The sequence below is a fragment of the Schistocerca piceifrons genome, chromosome 2, assembly GCF_021461385.2.
Source record: "Schistocerca piceifrons isolate TAMUIC-IGC-003096 chromosome 2, iqSchPice1.1, whole genome shotgun sequence".
NCBI classification, from domain to species: domain Eukaryota; kingdom Metazoa; phylum Arthropoda; class Insecta; order Orthoptera; family Acrididae; genus Schistocerca; species Schistocerca piceifrons.
Genome location: NC_060139.1, coordinates 953,241,554 through 953,262,308, shown reverse-complemented (window position 1 = coordinate 953,262,308; position 20,755 = coordinate 953,241,554). Strand labels below are relative to the sequence as shown.

The window sequence follows — 20,755 nt, the reverse complement described above, 5'->3', positions numbered from 1 at the left end:
GGTGGCAAAAGGAACAAGACTTCTGGTCAGGTGAATACACGTTTAAAAATACAAAATCAAAAATAGCTAATGCAGGTGTAGATTTAATAATGAATAAAAATAGAAACGAAAATAAGTTACTACGAACGGCAAAGTAAACACATTATTGTAGCCGAGATAGACATGAAGCCCACGCCTACCACAGTAGTACAAGTTTATGTGCCAACTAGCTCCGCAGATGGTGAAGAGAAAGAAGAAATGTATGATACGTTAAAAGAAATTATTCAGACAGTTAAGGGAGACGAAAATTTAATAGTCATAGGGGACTGCAAGGGAAGAAAAGGAGAAATAGTAGGTGAATATGGACTGGGAGAAAGGACTGAAAGAGAAGGCCGCCTGGTAGCATTTTGCACAGAGCATAACATAGTCAAAGCTAATACTTGGTTTAAGAATCACGAAAGACGGTTGTATACGTGGAGACACTGGAAGGTTTCAGATAGATTTTGTAATGGTAACACAGCAATTTAGGAAATAGGTTTTAAACTGTAAGACATTTCCACAGGGCAGATGTGGTATCTGACCACAATCTATTGATTATCAACTGCAGATTAAAACTGAAGAAACTGCAAAAAGGTAAGTATTTAAGGAGACGGGACCTGGATGGACTGAAAGAACCAGACGTCATAGAGAGTTTCAGAGAGAGCATTAGGGACGGTTGACAAGAATAGGGGAAAGAAATACAGTAGAACAAGAATTGGTAGTTTGGAGAGATGAAATAGCGAACGGAGCAGAGGATCGAGTAGGTAAAAAGTAGAAATCCTTGGGTAAGAAAAGAGTTAGTGAATTTAATTAATGAAAGGAGAAAATATAAAAATGAGGTAAATGAAGCAGGCGAAAATGTATACAAACGTCTCAAATATGTGTGTGTGAATTCCTAATGGACCAAACTGCTGTGAGGTCATCGGTCCCTAGACTTACACAAACTTAAACTAACTTATGCTAACAACAACACACACCCCCACACACACACACACACACACCTGTGCCCGAGGGAGGACTCGAAACTCGCGGCCTCTCAGCTCGGCACAAACTTCTCAAAAATGAGATCGACAGGAAGTGCACAAAATGGCTAAGTAGGAATGGCTAGAGGACATATATAAGGATGCAGAAGCCTGTATCACTAGGGGTAAGATAGATACTGCCCACGGGAAAATTAAACAGACCTTTGGAGAAAAGAGAACCAGCGGTATGAATATCGAGAGCTCAGCTAGAAAACCAGTCCTAAGCAAGGAAGGGATGCAGAAAGTTGGAAGGAGTATACAGGGCGATGTACTTGAGAGCAATATTGAGGAAATACAAGAGGACGCAGATGGAGATAAAATGGGAGATATGATATGGCGTGAAGAATTTGACAGAGCACGGCAAGACCTATGTCGAAACAAGGTCCCGGAGTACACAACATTCCGTTAGAACTACTGATAGCTTTGGGAGAGCCAGCCATGACAAAACTCTTCCCTCTGGTGAGCTAGATGTATGACACAGGCGAAATACCCTCAGACTTCAAAAAGAATATAATGATACCAATCCCAAAGAAAGCAAGTGTTGACAGGTGTGAAAATTACCGAACTATCAGTTTAACATGTCACGGTTGCAAAATACTAACCCGAATTCTGTACAGATGAATGGAATAATTGGCAAAAGCCGACCTCAGGGAAGATCAGTTTGGATTCCATAGAAATGTTGGAACACGCGAGACAGTACTGATCCTACGACGTATCTTAGAAGATAGGTTAAGGAAAGACAAACCTACGTTTCTAGCATTTTTAGACTTAGAGAAAGTTTATGACAATGTTGAGTGGAATACTCTCTTTCAAATTCTGATGGTGGCAGGGGTAAAATACAGGGAACGAAAGGCTATTTACAATTTGTACATAAACCAGACGGCAGTTATAAGAGTCGAGGGGCACGAAAGGGAAGCAGTGGTTGAGCAGGGGGTGAGACAGGATTGAAGCCTATCCCCGATGTTATTCAATCTGTATAATGAGCCAGCAGTAAAGGAAACAAAAGAAAAATTTGGAGTAGGAATTAAAATCCATGGAGAGGAAATAAAAACTTTGATATCCGCCGACGACATTTTAATTCCGTCAGAGACAAGAGAGGACCTGGAAGAGTAGTTAAACGGAATGGACAGTGTTTTGAAAGGAGGATATAAAATGAACATCAAAAAAGCAAAATAAAGATAATGGAATGTAGTCGAATTAAGTCAGGTGATGCTGAGGGAACTAGATTAGGAAACGAGACACTTAAAGTAGTCAAGTTCTGCTATTTGGGAAGCAAAATAACTGATGATGGTCGAAGCAAAGAGGATATAAAATGTAGACTGGCAAATAGTAAGGAAAGCGTTTCTGAAAAAGAGAAATTTGATAACATCGAATATAGATTTAAGTGTCAGGAAGTCGTTTCTGAACGTATTTGTATGGAGTGTAGCCATGAATAGAAGTGAAACATGGACGATAAATAGTTTACACAAGAATAGAATAGAAGCTTTCGAAATGTGGTTCTACAGAAGAATGCTGTAGATTAGATGAGTAGGTCAAGTAACTAATGAGGAGGTACTGAATAGAACTGAGGACAAGAGAAATTTATGGCACTACTTGACTAGAAGAAGGAATCGCTTGGCAGTACACGTTATGATGCATAAAGGGATCACCAATTTAGTGTTGGAGGGAAGCGTGGAGGGTAAAAATCGTAGAGGGAGACCAAGAGATGAACACACAAAGCAGATTCAGAAGGATGTAGGCTGCAGAAGAGACTTGCACAGGATAGATTAGCATGGAGAGCTGCATCAAACCAGTCTCTGGACTGAAGATCACAACAACAATAAACTGTTCGATTAAGTCACCATCTGGAGAGGGTGGACAAAAATATGGAAACACTGCGAAATATCCATTCTTCAACATAAATGCAGATGCTAGCCAAGCCTGTAAGCTGCACTGTTGTATTTGGCCGTCAACGGCGCCTTTGCAATGTCCTCGATACGTTACAAAAGTAAGTCATGGTCACAACAGTGCTCTGTGTATGCAGTATGTCGGAGCTAAGTCAATTCGAACGGGATAAATTGTTGGTGCTCGTATGTCGCATGCTTCTGTAACCAAGGCAGCGGAAGTGTTGGTTTTTCAGGAGGCACCACATCCAAGCTTTGTACTGCGTACAGGGAAAGCGGAAAAAACGTCATCAGCCAAGTCACAAAGCGGACGAAAGTGTGTGCTGAGTGATCTTGATGGACGATCGTTGAAGAGAACAGCGACGAAAAATAAACGAACGACAGCTGCAAAACTCACTGCAGAACTGAATGTCGCACTCGTAAACCCTGTGAGCATCAAAGCAACACGAAGAGAGCTCCATAAGCAGGCTGGAATTCCAAAACGACTTATCAGTGATGCAAAAGCCCATAACAGGAAAAGGAGGTGCCGAAATCATAAAATCTGGACTATGGAGCACAGGAAGAAGGTCATGGAATAGCGATATGCACATATACATATGAAGGTCGTATCGCTTACACAAGGCATAAAAGGGCATTGCGTTGTACTCACGTGATTCATGTGAAAAGGTTTCCGACGTGATTATGGGCGTATTAACAGACTTTGATTGCGAAATTCAATATTCTGCGATCCGCAGTGTCAAGAGTGTGCCGAGAATATCGAATTTCAGTCATTACCTCTCGCCACAGACAATGTAGTGGCCGAATGGCTTCACTTAACGACCGAGAGCAGCGGCTTTTGCGTCGAGTTATCAGTGTAAACTGCCAAGCTTTTTTATAGAGTGGAGCCCCTCCACGCCCACACCGGCATGATGACCAACACAAAAGGTCCACGGCCACCTCTGCATAGCGATTAGTGTTCACTAAGTGAGGCCTCCGCAGGATATGGGTACTGCAATGTTTGCGTACAGCTGGTTATGATTAACCATTAACACGCGAACATCTGGAGATTGACTGGATCGAAAATTGAACGAAGGGCAGCGGTTTGAAGAGCAGAGGAAAGAAAAGTGCCAAGGCAAGGGCCGAGGGAAAAAACCTCTGCGATAGTTGTGTCGGGTAGCAAGAGCAGTAGCAAATTGCCGCCCGCAGTGGCCCAGCGGTTCTGGGCGCATCAGTCTGGAACCGCACGACCGCTACGTTCGCAGGTTCGAATCCTGCCTCGGGCATGGATGTGTGTGATGTCCTTAGGTTAGTTAGGTTTAAGTAGTTCTAAGCTCTAGGGGGCTGATGATCTCAGAGTTAAGTCTCATAGTGCTCAGAGCCATTTGAACCAAGTAGCAGATTACTTGCTGTCTTCGACAGACGATGCAAGGGTTAGGTAGGTTAGTAGTGGGTATCATGCAGGCGAATACCTTTGACGTTGCGAGGCGTTTTCACCCGGCGGCTGCAGCGGTAGGGCGTTGTCGTCTTGGCCAGCATCAGCATACCTGTAACAGTTGAGTTCATCATCGGTTTGTGTCCGATATACCGGATGTACAATGTAGGATAGTTTAGGCGGTTTGTTTGTGCGTTAGTGAGCGAGTTTATCGGATTCCCCGCTGTTGCCCGCTGATCGGTTGTGATAGCAGCTGGCATGTCCAGTCAGTATATCTGATGTGCAGAGGCTCGCCAATGTTGTCGCTTGTTCGTCTGTGTTAGCTCGCTATAGGTCCTTGGGCCATTGGTTGCTTGTGCTTCCATCTATGGTGGTCATCATAATTCCTTAGAGTAAGGATGAAATGATTGTTCGAGTGTCTCGAGTTCCTGTATAGTCATGTGACGAGTTTTTTGACTACTTCATTGAGGGTATCGAGGCAGTATTCATTGCGAATATCCGCGATGCGAGTGTAGCGTGGAATGTTGCTAGTTGCTAATGATATGTAGCACTTTGTTCTGTATGACCTGCAGGCGGCGCAGACGCTTAGGAGCTGCATGTCCCCAGACGGGAGCTGCGTACATCAGAGGTCTGATTGGTGTCGTGCACCTCAGTACCCTCCTACTTAGCGTACTTTCGCTGTTGAGCAATGGATAGAGTTGTCTGCGCCTCACGTGCGCTCTGTTGGCAACGTATTCTGTGATGTTCCCCCCCCCACGATGTAAGTTTCCGGTCCAGCCAGCCAGATATCTAACTTTCTCTGGGAAACGTATTGGGCCTGCATGTAGTGTTAACTGCCTACAGTGTTGAAGTTCGAGCCATGGTTTCGGTCTGTGTGAACAGAACTGCTTCGCACAAGCAAAACTGCGAGAAATAACAGCAGAAATCAATATGAGACGTACGACGAACGTATCCGTTACGTCAGTGCGCCAAAATTTGATATTAACAGGCTACGGCAGCAGACAACCGATACAAGTGCCTTCGCTAACACCACGACATCGCTTGCATCGCCTCTCAGGGCTCAAGGTGCTGGACGACTGGAAAACCATGGCCTGGTCAGATGAGTTTCGATTTCAGTTGGTAAGAGCTGATGGTAGGGTTGGCGCAGAAACCACGGAACCATGTAACCAAGTTGTCAACAAGGCACTGTGCAAGCTGGTGGTGCCTCCATAAAGGTGTGGGCTGTGTTTACACAGATGGACTGGTTCCTCTGGACCAACTAAACCGGTCATTGACTGTAAATGGTTATGTTTGGCTACTTGGAGACCATTTGCAGCTATTTCGTGTTCCCAGTCAAGGATGGGATTTTTATTGATGTCAATGTGCCATGTCACTGGTCCACAGTTGTCTGCGATGGTTTGAAGAACATTCTCGTGAATTTTGAAAGAAAAAAAAAAGAAAAAAACATTTCACTGTCACTAGATTTAGATTTACGAGGGAGTCCTGAAAAGTAATGCCTCCGAAATTTTTATTCCGTTCTCAATATCGGTTGAGGTATTACTTGTCGTGCAAATTGCTCTGTTGACCTTCCCGCCTCGCTGATGCAGGCTGCAACCATCTGTCGCTGGAACGCTTCGAACTGTAGTGTGTACCACCTAAAGCCGTGTAACAAGGCATGTGTGACGTAACTATGTCGTTGCTTGAGTAACAGCATACTGTAATCGAGTTTCTAACCGCAGAGTCCGCAGCTCGTGGTCGTGCGGTAGCGTTCTCGCTTCCCGCGCCCGGGTTCCGGGGTTCGATTCCCGGCGGGGTCAGGGATTTTCTCTGCCTCGTGATGACTGGGTGTTGTGCGATGTCCTTAGGTTAGTTACGTTTAAGTAGTTCTGAGTTCTAGGGGACTGATGACCATAGATGTTAAGTCCCATAGTGCTCAGAGCTATTTTTTTTTTTCTAACCGCAGGAAACGTGCTTCCAATAGAAATCCATTGAGGAATGAAAGCTGTGTACGGCGATGATTGTATGGAAATCAGTTATGTGCGACGTTGGGTTGCTCGTACTCGTAATGAAGGAAACGAGGGTACTAAACTCAACGTGTATCTCAGAGCTCGGAGCGTTCTCAAAACTTAAAGAACGCCTTCGAGGACTTCACTTCTATAGTGATGCTGCGGTGCAAGCGGACGTGAGGTTGTGGCTCCGTCAGCAATTTCAAACGTTCTACAGTGATGGTAACAACAAACTGGCCGCTGAGGGAAATGTGTTCGTCGCCAGGGTGACTATGCCGAGAAAAAAGTATCTAGACATGAATGGTAAAGATGTAGATCGTTGATAAAGTTTGTATTATGTAAAAAGCTTTAAGAGTTGTCACATAAAACATTCGGAAGCATTACTTTTCAGGACGTCCTCGTACCGAATTTTTATAATTAAAGTACAGCTAGTCGGAGGCGTCTAGAGCGGGCTGTAGTCATGGTATTGTAGCAAAACTTGGTAGATATGCTAATGTGTTAATATAGAACACTGGAAAAAAATTAGTCCTAATTTTGGCCATCAGATGCAAATCTGACGCTGTACAACATGTCGTCAACGTCTCCAGTATTCATACTGTACAAATTTTGCAAGCGCGATTAACAATCAAATCAGCATTGTGCCTTTCTCACTTAGAGGCGTTTTGTTCTGACGGACGACGAATGTTGGGTACAAAGTTCCGAGCTTCTCAGCTGTAATGTTTTAGTAATATGTTCACCTGAAGATGTGGCTTTTAATGCCACAAAACCGGTAGTGATCCAGTAGTAAAAGACTAAATACAGCTGAAGCGGTTTACTAATACCCTAGATGAATAACCATATCTGTGGTTGCCCTACCGACAAGGTTGTCTGCCTTACTCACTTGTTTGACCTTTTCCGCCCACGTCCCGTTCCTAATCCATTACATATGAAAACATTTCTATACGTCTTTCTTGCATTCACAGCGCCAGATTTGAACCTGGTGGCCAAAATTGGAACAATTTTTTATTCCGGAGTAAATCTGTTATGCATTAACGCATTAGAATATCTACGAAGTTTCGCTGCAGTATGATAATTACAGCCAAAATGGGATCTCTGTGAGTAGCTGCACCTTAATTATAATCACCCGGTATTTTAAAGGTCTCACCTAGAGCCTAGGGAAAGGAAGCTAATGTCTGAGGGGTGGGGGAGGGGCGCCAAATGACATGTCGCTTGTGTGGGGAAAGCGTTCTCGAACCTCCCCCCGGTATAATCTCTGTTCCACTTTACTGTCGGGCAGTCTGCTGACTAGTTTGATGCGGTCTGTCACGAATTCCTCTATGGCTCCAACCTCCCCATCTCAGAGTAGCGTTTCCTACATACGTCCTCAGTTATTTGTTGGATATATTTCAATCTCTGGCTTCCCCTATGGTTTTTATCCTTTATAGCTCCCCATACTACCATGGAAGTCAGTCATTGACGTCTTAACACATGTCCATCATCCCCTCCCTTCTTCTTATCAGTGTTGTCCATGTCTTCCTCTCTTCACTGATTCTGGGGAGAACTATTCATTCCTTAATTTATCACTCCACCTAATTTTCAACATCCTTCTACAGCATCACATCTCAGACAATTCGATTCCCCTTCCATCCCGTTTTCCCACAGCTCATGATTCCCTGCCATACGATAGTGTGCTCCAAAATTAGAAATTTCTTCCTCAAATCAAGGCCAATATTTGATGTTAGTAGATTCCTTTGGGCACATGTTTTTTATACTCTTCTTGCTTCGTCCCTCATATGTTATTTTACTTCCAAGGTAGCAGACTTCCTTCACTTCGTCTGCTTCATGGTCCCCACTTTAGATGCCAAGTTTATCGCTATTCTCATTTCAGCTACTCCTCAACACTTTCGTCTGTTTTCGGTTTACTCTTTTTACCAGGGCCGATCCAAGAACATTTTTCCGCACAAACGACATACCATTTGGCGTTTCGGCCACACCCCTTTTTTTCTTCATCCCTCGGGCAATAGCAGTCTTTCCTTGTGCTCTCGGAAAGATAACAGAAGCAAAATCGTTCCAGTAAACAGGCGTCCGGAAACGGACCGTTTCTGAGATAATTGCGATTGTGTTCTTACAAGCCGGCACTTACCTGTACTTTCGCACGACGTACTGTGCTACAGACGCTGACATGTGTGAAAATTACAGAACTATCAGTTTAATAAGTCACGGCGCCCCTCCCCCACCCCTCAGACGAATGGAAAAACTGGTAGAAGCCGACCTCGGGCAAGATCAGTTTGGATTCCGTAGAAATGTTGGAACACGTGAGGCAATACTGACCCTAAGAATCATCTTAGGAGATAGATTACGGAAAGGCAAACCTATGTTTCTAGCATTTATAGACTTAGAGAAAGCTTTTGACATTATTGACTGGAATACTCTCTTTCAAATTCTGAAGGTGGCAGGGGTAAAATACAGGGAACGAAAGGCTATTTACAATTCGTACAGAAACAAGATCTCAGCTATAAGAGTCGAGGGGCATGAAAAGCAAGCAGTGGTTGAGCGGGGAGTGAGACAGGGTATAATGAGCAAGCAGTAAAGGAAACAAAAAAAAATTGGAGTAGGAATTAAAATCCATGGAGAGGAAGTAAAAACTTTGAGGTTCGCCGACGACATTTTAATTCCGTCAGAGACAACAAAGTGCCTGGAAGAGCAGCTGAACGGAATGGACAGTATCTTGAAAGGAGGCTATAAAATGAACATCACCAAAAGCAAAATGAGGACAATGGAACGTAGTCAAATTAAATCTGGTGATGCTGAGGGAACTAGATTAGGAAACGAGACACTTAAAGTAGTAAACGAGTTCCGCTATTTGGAAAGCAAAATAACTGATGATGGCCAAAGTAGAGAGGATATAAAATGTAGACTGGCAATAGCAAGGAAAGGGTTTCTGAAGGAGATCGATTTGATAACATCGATTATAGATTTAAGTGTCAGGAACTCTTTTCTGAAAGAATTTGTTTGGAGTGTAGCCATGTATGGAAGTGAAACATGGACGATAAATAGTTCATACAAGAAGAGAATAGAATCTTTTGGAATGTGGTGCTACAGAAGAATGCTGAAAGTTAGATGGGTAGATCACCTAACTAATGAGGTGGTACTGAACAGAATTGGGGAGAAGAGGAATTTGTGGCACAATTTGACTAGAAGAAGGGATCGGTTGATAGGACATGTTCTGAGGCATCAAGGGATCACCAGTTTAGTATTGGAGGGCAGCGTGGAGGGTAAAAATCGTAGAGGGAGACCAGAAGATGAATACACTAAGCAGATTCAGAAGGATGTAGGTTGCAGTAGTTACGTGGAAATGAAGAAGCTTGCACAGGATAGAGTAGCATGGAGAGCTGCATCCAACCAGTCTCTGGACTGAAGATCACAACAATAACAACTGTGCTAATCAAATGTATCTGAAGTGTAAACTTTTCGATAATGTGCCAATCTAGCTGTCTAGCTGGGCTCAAATGTCGCCGATAGCCTACCTTGCCCGTAAGTTGAACCGTGGCCTCAGCGCAGTGGAGGGTGCACTGACTTAGCAAATGTCATGGGATAGTGGGACACAGGTGGCGCAGGTGTGTTGTATGCGCTCCAAACTGCCCCTCTGCCAGCCATAGTTGTATAAGAGACTTTCTGAGAAGTGGTTGTGCATGTGATTTATGTAACATTAAACATTGTCGCGAGTAGACGCCGTTCGAACGTTATATGGTGGTCGGTGCCCGAGGTGCAGGAATCTCGAAGTCGTCAGTGGTGCAGGAATTCGGCTTCACATTTTCGGCCGTGCCCAGAGTATATCGTGAATAGTTGAATGAGTGTGTCACAGTCCACAACAGAAGACCTACCGGCCATCCAGCCACTCGCGATCACCGTGACCGGCGGCATCCGAGACGGGTCATCTGTAGTGACACAAGGGCAATACTACAACCGATCACGACTCAGTTCAACACAGGACGTGCTAGACACGTCTCCCATGGACAATTCATAGGAACATGGGTTCCTTGGGGTATGGCAGCCGGCGCCGCAAGCGGGTGCAACAGTTACTCCAAAGTCATAGGGCACGTGGATGGACACTGGAACAATGGTGTAACGTGATACGGTCGGACGAATCACGTTTTCAACTGCACCATACCGGTGGGAGACACTGTGTGAGGCGCAGACCACATGAATAGATGGATCCCGCCTGCCAAGAAGGTGTGGTCCATGACAGTGGTCTCTTTGTTATGGTCTGGGGTGCATTTCTCTGGTGTAGAATGGGCCAACCTAGTTATTCTGAAAGGGACTTTGAATGATCCGCAGAATGTTTAGTTTCTCGTGTACAATCTCCATCCATTGTTGGCCTTCCAACACTCTGGCGGTTCTGCCGTGTTTAAAAATAATGCGCCGCCACATCGTTCTCACGATGCACAGGAATGGTTCCAGGAACATGCACGGGAGGTCCAGACACTGAGATGGCCTCCCTGGAGCCCAGATTTGAATACTATCTAGCATATCTGGGATGTCATGGAACGCAGGCTCCGTGCATTGGATGCTGCACCCACGAATAGACCAGAACTGGCTGCCGCTTGCAAACGATTTCGTGTCAGCTGTTTCCAGAGGAGTACCGGGGACTCACATCTACGGCGTCTCCCAGTAGTCCGCATGAATGCCGGACATTTGCCACGCCGGACATTCGCCGAGCTTGCCCCTTCGCCAGGTAGCTTGAGTAGCGATCCCTCAGGTAAGGGACGCCCTTCCTCGTATTTCTTCTGTCAACTTTCTAACCGCCGTCTAAACATCTTACTCGATACAACCAGTACGTAAGGGAACTTCTTCTTCGACATCATGGCTAAATACAGAGCTTCTTTTCCGAAGTCGAAATATTTATAACTTTTGGGAAACGAAAGCAATACCGACGATTATGTCAGTATGTAATTAGTCCTGCCAGGTATAAATAAATATCCCTCTGTCTGTACGGTAGCTTCCTTTCACGCTTACTGATTGCGATAGAAACAGTCCATCGCTATGGGAGCAACAAGAAAGGAACGCTGTAAAGAGAATGCGAATGTACGCTAATCATTTCTTTTTGATCATTGCATTTGTGCCTACTTTAATTACTACAACTGCATGCCCAAAAGGCAATAAGGAAAGAAGAAATGGGTAAGTGAATGTTTGAAAAGAAGAACGACACACTCCATGTTAATTTAGTCTCTAAAATCCGATATCCCTTGCGGCGAAACATTAGTTAATAAAGTGTAGCGGTACAATGTTCAAAATATGGCTGAAAATACGTTCAGTAAATAGAGATAAGAACATCTACGACTGACATGTCATCTAAAGTCAACGTACAGTTTTAAAATGTTAGAAATAAGGAAATGAAGTAATACAGAATGCAATGCTTGTAACGTACGTTGTTGTTCTACATTGTTTAGCTCTGGTATTTACAGTGTCACAGAGAAAGCATCCTAGATTTTGGAGGGAAAAGCCGTAATTGTAATGGCTTGCACTATAACAGAAAGAAGGAGCACAACTTAAGGAAAAATAATGTAATGTGTGTTCCAGCTCACAAGCGACATTGAAGCAGATAGTTCAAATGCTCAAATGTGTGTGAAATCTTATGGGACTTAACTGCTAAGGTCATCAGTCCCTAAGTTTACACACTACTTAACCTAAATTATCCTAAGGACAAACACACACACCCATGCCCGAGGGAGGACTCGAACCTCCGCCGGAACCAGCCGCACAGTCCATGACTGCAGCGCCGAAGCAGATAGTTCCTGTGACTTAGTATGGATAGAAGTTACATTCGACAACTGTCTCCTTTTACCGACACCCGGTCTCAAATGAAACAGTTGTTGAACAGTACAAAGAAAATTTGAGTCTCATTACAAATAGGTACCCTACTCATACAATTATGGTTGGCAGTGACTTCAATCTACCTTCCGTGTGTTGACAAAAATACATTTTCAGACCCTGTAGTAGATAGAAAACAACTTCCGTAAGTGTTCTAAATGCTTTTTTTTAATTTTTTGAACAATTAGTTCACGAGGCCATTCAAATTGTAAATGGTTACGAAAACACACTTGACCTCTTAGCCACAAATAATCTGAGCATCACGACGAATCCAGGGATTAGTGAACACACAGCCGTAGCGAGGCTCAATTCCGTAACAAAGAAATTCACCAAAACTAAACGCGAAATATATCTATTTATAAAAGCAGCTAAAAATTCGGTTGACGTCTTTCTAAGAGACAGTCTCCAATCCTTCCAAACTATGTAAGTGAACGCCATATGTGGCTTATGTTCAAAGAAATAGTATCAACAGCACTTGAGAGATTCATACCAAATAAATTAATAAGAGACGGAACTGCCCCCCGTGGAGCACAAAACACGACAGAAAGCTGCTGCAGGAGCACCGAAAAAGGCTCGTATAATTTAGACGAACGCAATATCTCCAAGATTGGCGAAGTTTTACTGAGGCTCGAAATTTGGTGCGGATTTCAATGCGAGATGCATTTAATAGTTTCCACAATGAAACTCTCTCTAGAAACGTGACGGAAAATCCAAAGAGATTCTGGTCCTATGTTAAGTAAACCAGTGGAAAGGCTCAGTAAGTACCTTTACTGCGCAACAGCGATTGTAATGTTACTGATGACAGTGCCACTAAAGTGGTGTTACTAAATGCGGGTGAGGAGGAGGAGAAGGAGGAGGAGGAGGAGGAGGAGGAGGAGGAGGAGGAGGAGGGGGGGGGGGGTGTGGAGACAAGGGACCCAATGTCCCCACACCGTCCGCATGGCCAGAGGAGGCCCCACACGAATTAAACGTCTATCCCACGACATTTGCAAAATCAGTGTACAATAAATTGTAGCATGTAACTTGCTTAGGTAGTATTGTATATCGTGTTAAGGTAGGCCATGGGCGAAAATTGAACCCAGTTGTATGGAAACATTACCGCATAGTTTACATTCAAATAAATTTATACTAACCAGGGAATGTCTTTTAGTAATCGCACTCACACTTCATAACCACACATTCGGAATTACCTCGCAAATGGCGGCCTCATATTTACTGGAACATTTTTTCTTCTGCTGTCGTATACTTCACCAGTGTTAGTTTTCGCTACTAGTAACTACACACACGGTATACACATTTTGCACTTAAGCGCCTCTGGCGCGCCTCTCTGGCCGCTTGTCTCTTAAACCGGCCCTGCTTTTCGCTGAGGATCGCAATGTCATCAGTAAAAGCCTAAGGTCTTGTACAAACTATCATACAAAGTTGAGCGATTTTTGTATCTAGACAGTGTCTATAGAGAATCGAGCGACTTAAACAGCTGAGAGACATTTCATGTCTATAAACAAGCGTTTTCTACAAAATCGCAGAACCTTTGATTCCCATTCGAAATGGGAGACATGAGACAATTCTTAGATAATATTCAGCGATATTTCGTAGCGTGGGCGAGATGGTAGACATGGCCTCCATTTTTCTTTGCAACGTGGCATAACTTAGTCGGCTTTTTATCATTTTTGTTTTTATTATTGTTAAAAATTACTTACGAAAACGTGGAAAACGGAAAAGTGTTGCAGCTGACTGAAGATCTCTACGCAGTATCATGTATCATGTTTGTGGGAAGTTAGCAATTCCGAATTTAACAATCGCAATAAGAAAAAATTGTTTATCGCAAAGCTAGCCAGAAAAATATTGCATTATCAGTCAGTGACGTTGAAAAAAAAAACATGTTGTCTTCTACTTTCAAAGTCGAAAGTAAATTACAGCCGAAACGAGGCCCCTCCACAAAACGTTCACGTTTCCACCGGCATCTCCTCTTCCGATTTCTTTCGCTGCCCATTATTATCACTGCAAAAGCCACGATCCCAACAAGATTAGTCATCTTCATCAAAAATCGAGGAAGGAGGCATCCACCTATTTACACGAGACAAAGTATGTAGACTGTCTGCATATTGTATTGTCTAGCCGTGTGTCTATAGACAGTCTCTCTACAAGGACTGTATACAATCGCTCAATTTTGTGTACAAGCGTGTACTTACATTATGAGGAAGAAGATTATCAACTTCAAACATTGGAGGTGTGATCAAAAAGCAAGGGAAGTTTTAAATTTCGGGGCCTTCATACACCGATTATCAAAATTTTTTATCTTGTTGGTACACATGTTCCTGATGTATGTTTGCATTGTCAGCTATTTTGAATATTAAGTTTGTTGTTAACTGTCGATAAGGCTATACGTGTTTTCGAGTGCTCGGCGAATTTTTGCTTTCGAAGAAGGCAGATCAAAGAATTTGCATCAAATTTTTCTTGAAAAATGGAATAATGCGCAGCACAGCATTCGAAACGTTGACTGTGGCTTTTGGTGAGTCTTCTATAAGTAAGACAAGAATTAACGAGTGGTATAAACGTTCCGAAGATGATTGAGAAGACGTTGAAGACGACGACCGCGCTGGATGCCATAGCAGATAAATTGTTGACGACAGTGTGGAAGAAGTACAGAAAATGGTTCTGTAAAATCGCCGGATCACCATCAGATAGGCTGCTGATGATGTCGGAATATCCTTTGACTCATGCCAAGCAATGTTTTCGGATGCTAAGGGCATGAAACGTGTAGCAGCAAAGTTTGTTCCGAAATAGTTGAATTTTGACCAAAAACATCGTCATGTAGACATCGCTCAGGGATTGCTGAATGAAGTCGACAACGATCCAGAACTTCTAAATAAGGTTATAACAGGTGACCAAACACAGGTATGTGGGTATGACGTCGAAACCAAGGTCTGAAGATCCAAGACCAAAAAAAAAAAAAAAATTCGACAAGTTCGATCACATGTGAAGGTTCTTCTCACCGTTTTCTTCGATTACAGTGGGGTAGACATCATGAATTCTTGCCTTATGGTCGTACGATCAATAAGGATACTACCGGCAAGTTATGCGTCGTTTTATGCCGAAGGAAATAACCAGTATTGTGGCCAAATCACTCGTGGAAATTGCATCACGATAGCGCTGTCGCCCACACCCCAATTCTTGCTCGTGATTTTTTTGGCTAAAAACCTAAACTGTTATGTTGTCTCAGCCACCGCAGTCGCCAGACGTTGCCACCTGCGACTTCTTTCTATTCCAGAAGCTGAAGAGGACCATGAGTGGACTTCGTTTTGCCACCATTGATGAGGTAAAAACAGAATCGCTGAAGGAGCTGAATACCGTAATGAAATGTCAGTTCCAGAAGTGCTTCCAAGATTGGAAATATTGCCGGCACGAGTGTATTACGATGAGGTGACAAACGTATGGGGTATTTCCTAATATCGTGTCGGACCTCTTTTTGCCGGCGTGGTGCAACAACTCGACGTGGAATGGACTCAAACGGCCAAATCATTCGCTCGAATGGACCAGAACGTTCTTCAAACCAATCGCGAACAACTGTGACCCTATGACATGGCACATTGACAGCCATAAAAATTCCATCGTTGTTTGGAAGCATGAAATCCATGAATAGCTGCAAATGGTCTCCAAGTAGCCAAACATAACCATTTCCAGTCCTTGACCGGTTTAGATGGTCCAGAGGCTCCAGAGCATTCCTTGTAAAGGCAGCTCCAAGCCCCTACCACGCCGTAGAGGAGAAGCGAGGCGACTGTCCCCCAATTGAAGCAGCTGATCGCCGCCATTTGCAGAGATGAATTCTAGTACTGGGGTTGTGATTTGAAGTATATGAGACGCAACAAGAGCAAATTGAAGCAAAAATTAAACACATGTTTGTTTAAAAAAAATACTGAGTATTCGAGTCTATTTTAAAAGTATACTTAAATGAATCAAGTTTCCTAATTTCCGAAATACGTCTGTATAGAGACGCGAAATTTAAGAACGTAAGGCTCTTTCCTGACAAGGTGGAGCGAATTTACATCGAGTTATTTGCATTAGATAATTACATGAAACTTTTAAAGTAACAGACAGTTGATTATATTTGCCCCTAACTCCCTTGCCACTGCAATATTACTGGAAAGTCCATCACAAGTAACAGCTAATACACTGACATTTACATCATACAACATTGTAATGGCCATCTCCAATAACATGTCATTGTGAGTAGCGTTAATAAGCGAGATTACTTTATCGTTTACTAAGTTTTTAGCTTTTAGTTCTTCTAGAACATTTGCTAATTTGCAAATCTTGTGTGTCTGTATTTTGCACTTTTTGTTCACTGTATTTAACTTAGTCTTACATTGCCCAATTTTTGCTTCCTCCCTTTCTTCAATTTTTTCGAACTTTTCCCTCAGCTTACTTGGACTTGATGGAAATGAATAATTGTGGTCTCCAGTGTAACCAGAAACGTGCACATCCACACACACGTTTTCTGCTGTCTCAACATTTCTTGGCTTTGGCTTTCGAGGTTTCCTTGCCTTGGTAACCTGGAAAAGGAACGTTCAAACTTATACACACTGACAGTATTTCCACACTATTTAACCTAAGCCTATATTGCACGATTTCCAGGACACTGTACCTTTTTCAAATGAGTTGCAAATCCAAATACTGTCGGTATAGCATCGTCCTTCAGTTGACGTCTATTTACATAATTTTCCATGTAACAATTCTCTTCAAAATGAAGAGAGCACGGCAAATGATCTGCTGTCGGTTGGAAGTTCTCTCTCCGAGTAGCAGCTATCCATTTCCGATTTATAAAATCATCTGTAAGGGGAAACCTAAACAAAAACAAACGCTCATAATGTATTATTTCTCCATGAAAATACTATATATAAGTAATAGAAAGTAACGAACAACCAGAAATGACTGACCTGTGACATGTAATATTGTTTCCGTCTTCGTCTTTGCTTCCGTTCTTACTGTTACAATTAAAAGCAGCACACGAACGAACCATGTTTACGCACTGTTTCCCTGAAAATGGCGGCTTTTATCACGTTCAGTGTGGGGACGCGACACTAGCGCCAATGCGCTGTCTAGTTTTTATTTAGCAAGTCTGGCAGCTCACACCTTTATGGAGCCACCACCATCCTGCAGAGTGCTTTGTTGACAACTTGGTTAGATGGTTCCGTGGCGTCTGCGCCATACCTCAGCCCTATCATCAGTTCTTACCAACGTAAATAGGGACTCATTTGAACAGGCCATGGTTTTACAGTCGTCGAGCGTCCGACCGACATGGTTACGAGCCCAGGAGAGGCGCTGCAGGCGATGTCGTGCTGTTAGCGGAGGCAGTGGCATCGGTCGTCTACTGCCATAGCCTATTAAGGCCAAATTTCGCAGCACTGACCAAACAGATACGTTCGTCGTAAGCCCCACGTTGATTTCAGCCGTTACTTCTCCTAGTACCGCTTGTGCGAAACAGTTATGCTCACACGCAGAACGAAACTACAGCGCAAACATCAACACTGTAGACAGGTAACAATATATGCACGTCCAACACGTCTCCCAAAGAAAGTTAAGATACTTCGGTGTCTGGCTGGCCGGAAACTTACATGATGAGACCACATAGAATACGTTGCCAACAGAGCGCACATGAAGCGTAAACAAGTCTACCCGATGCTCAACAGTGAAAGGACATTAAATAGGAGGATATCGAGGTGCAAATACATGACACTAATTAGACCTCTGATGTACACAGCTCCCGTCTGGAGATATGCAGTTTTTACGCGCCTACGCCGCCTGCAGGTCGTACGGGACAAAGTGCTACCACTAGCAACGCCCCAAGCTACATTCGCACCACGGATCTTGGCAATGAATACCGCCTTGAAACCCTCCATAATGTATTCAAAACACTCGCCACACGACTAGACAGGAACTTGAGACACTCGAACAATCCTTTCATCCTTACTCTGGGGAACCATGATCATAACCATAGGTGAAAGAATAAGCGACCAAAGACACTGTTAGTTAGGGTACAACCACCTATAGCGAGCTAAGGCCGGTGTTACACTATCACATTTCTTTGTCAAAGATTTGATCAAAGATGTGATCAAATATTCCGTCAAATATATTTGACAAAGATCTTTGACGTAGCGCTAGAAGGGGTATTACACTGTCATCATATTTTTCGTCAAAGTTCAAGAAGGCTGACAAGAACAACTTGTTATTAACCGCAGCAGTTGCATGTACCACAATTGCACTGTGTGCACATGCGGAAGAGAAGCGGGGGGTAAAAAGGAATCATACCTGGGTGAAGCCGTGGGTTTTACGACGACATGATAAAAGCATTCAACAAAACTTGTTACGTGATCTTATAGTGGAGGACATCAAGTCGTACATCAATTACTTAAGAGTGGATGAGCATACATTTCTGTATGTCCTCAATGAAGTGTATCCTCATATCACGTAGCACAATATTCACTTAAGAACTGCTACATCTGTAGAAGACAGGCTCACTGTAACACTCCGATTCCTTGCTACAGGAGAGGGTTGGGTTAGGTTAGGTTAGGTTAGGTCTCCAATCTTCTTAATCTATTTTTGTATTCAGCGTGCCTCACGTTGTAAAGCGCCTCATCAGCTTCATATATCTCTATTAATTTTGTAGTTGTCGGCACACACCAATTGTATTTACTGGCAATGTTTATTAAAAGTTTAAAACACTACAGACGACAGAATGCTGCAGCGTTGCTAGCGCTCCATGTGGTAACATGTCGTATTGCAGTGAACAGAAGACAAGCGACTTCTTTGATCAAATCTACAGCGAGGCCCTAGATTTGATCAAATATTGGACGACATTTGACAAAGTTCACTATTACACCATCAAATATCTTTGACAAAGATATTGGACAAAGATATTTGACAAAGAAATTTGATAGTGTAATACCGGCCTGACACATACACGCACAAGCGACAATATCGGCGATCCCCTGCATATCAGCAATGCTGGCTGGACATGCCAGCTGCTATCACAGCCGGCCAACACGCAACAGCAGGGAAGACGATAAATTCGCACACTAACGCACAAACAAACTGCCTACACTACTCTACACGGTGCATCCGTTAGATGACTAATCGATGATGATGAACTCACAGGTATGCTGATACTGGCCAAGACGACAGCGCCCTACCGCTGCAGCCGCCAAGTGAAAACGCCTCGCAATGTCAAAGGTATCCGCCTGCATGATTCCCACTACTAACTTACCTAACCCTTGCATGATCTGTCGCAGATAGCAAGCAATACGCTGCTGCTCTTGCTACCCGACACGACTATCCGAGAGGTCTTTTCCCTCGGCCTTTACCTTGACACGTTTTTTTTTCTCTGCTCTTCAAACCGCTGCCCTTCGTTCAATTTTCGACCCAGTCTATTTCCACTGACTGCGTATTAATGGTTAATCATAACCAGACGTACGCAAACATCACAGTAGCCATATCCTGCGAAGACCTCACATGGTGAACACTAACCACTATGCAGAGGTGGCAGTAGACTTTTTGTGTTGGCCATCATGCCAGTATGAGCGTCGAGGGGCTTCAACCAGAAGTTTGTCTGTTTACACTGACAATGCTACGCAAACGCCGCTGCTCTCGATCGTTATGTGAAGGCATTCAGCCACTGCATTGTCTGTGACGAGAAGTAATGACTGAAATTTGGTATTCTCGGCACACTCTTGACACTGTGGATCGCAGAATATTGAATTTCCTAACGATGTCCGAAATGAAGAGTCCCTTGCTTCTAGCTCCAACTATAATTCGGCGTTCAATGTCCGTTAACTCTAGTCTATGGCCGTAATCACGTCGGAAACCTTTTCACATGAATCACCTGAGTGAAAATCACAGCTCTGCCAACGCAATGCCCTTCTATATATACCTTGTGTAAGCGATACTACCGTCATCTGTATATGTGCATATCGTTATCCAATGACTTTCATCTAAGTTTTTATATGAAAGGAATCACTTTGAAGGAGACAAAGCAAAATTTTTTAAGAAAAACTGAAATTCCCGTTACTTTTTGATCACACTTTGTATGACACATTCATAATTATCTTAATAACACAGAAGTAATCTACCTTCAAAATTACTGAGTGCATAACTATTAGTTCTCTAGAATGTAAGTTTTCTGCCTCTCATGTAAAATTTAGTTTCTGTGACATGGTAATTTCCAAAGTTACCAACTTGGTTATATTAAAAACGATTTTTTTTTACTCTTGCCCTCCTTTGAATAAATTTCTGCTGTCGCCTGTGCATGGATGACTGTTTCTTTGGGAGGAGCCTCAACTCCACGTGTACCGGTATGTCTTGACCAGGCAGAACACTAATACCGGTTTCAAAATATTCTCCTTTAGTTTTTTTACTGATCAATTTTTTTCGTTGCTTCTCTAAAACCGTTTCAGTTCTCGAAAAATATTGCAGAAAGTATTAATATCGTTCCTCCGAAATATGTTACTTCCACCCGTCTTCCGCTACCGTCAGCTACTAGGGTAAGTCAAAAAGTATCTGCAATTTTGCTCTAAATTTCTTTAGGCTTTC

The 20,755-nt window shown here is 43.2% G+C and overlaps 1 protein-coding gene across 3 annotated transcripts in view; it reads right to left on the bottom strand.

Annotated features, from left to right (window-relative positions):
- Window positions 1-20,755, bottom strand: part of LOC124778014 (THAP domain-containing protein 1-like) — a 49,126-nt gene that overhangs the window by 24,003 nt on the left and 4,368 nt on the right. Inside the window, exons 1-4 of one of the 3 annotated variants that reach the window (XM_047253588.1) lie at window positions 17,107-17,654; window positions 16,815-17,013; window positions 16,536-16,722; window positions 4,372-4,446 (exon numbers count right to left, since the gene is read on the bottom strand). In XM_047253588.1, coding sequence (XP_047109544.1) covers window positions 4,372-4,446; window positions 16,536-16,722; window positions 16,815-17,013; window positions 17,107-17,189 — 544 coding nt within the window. In that variant the 5' untranslated portion in view covers window positions 17,190-17,654. Of the gene's footprint in view, window positions 1-4,371; window positions 4,447-16,535; window positions 16,723-16,814; window positions 17,014-17,106; window positions 17,655-20,755 lie in introns of those variants that run through there. The other 2 variants (XM_047253589.1, XM_047253591.1) reach the window with 2 other exon arrangements.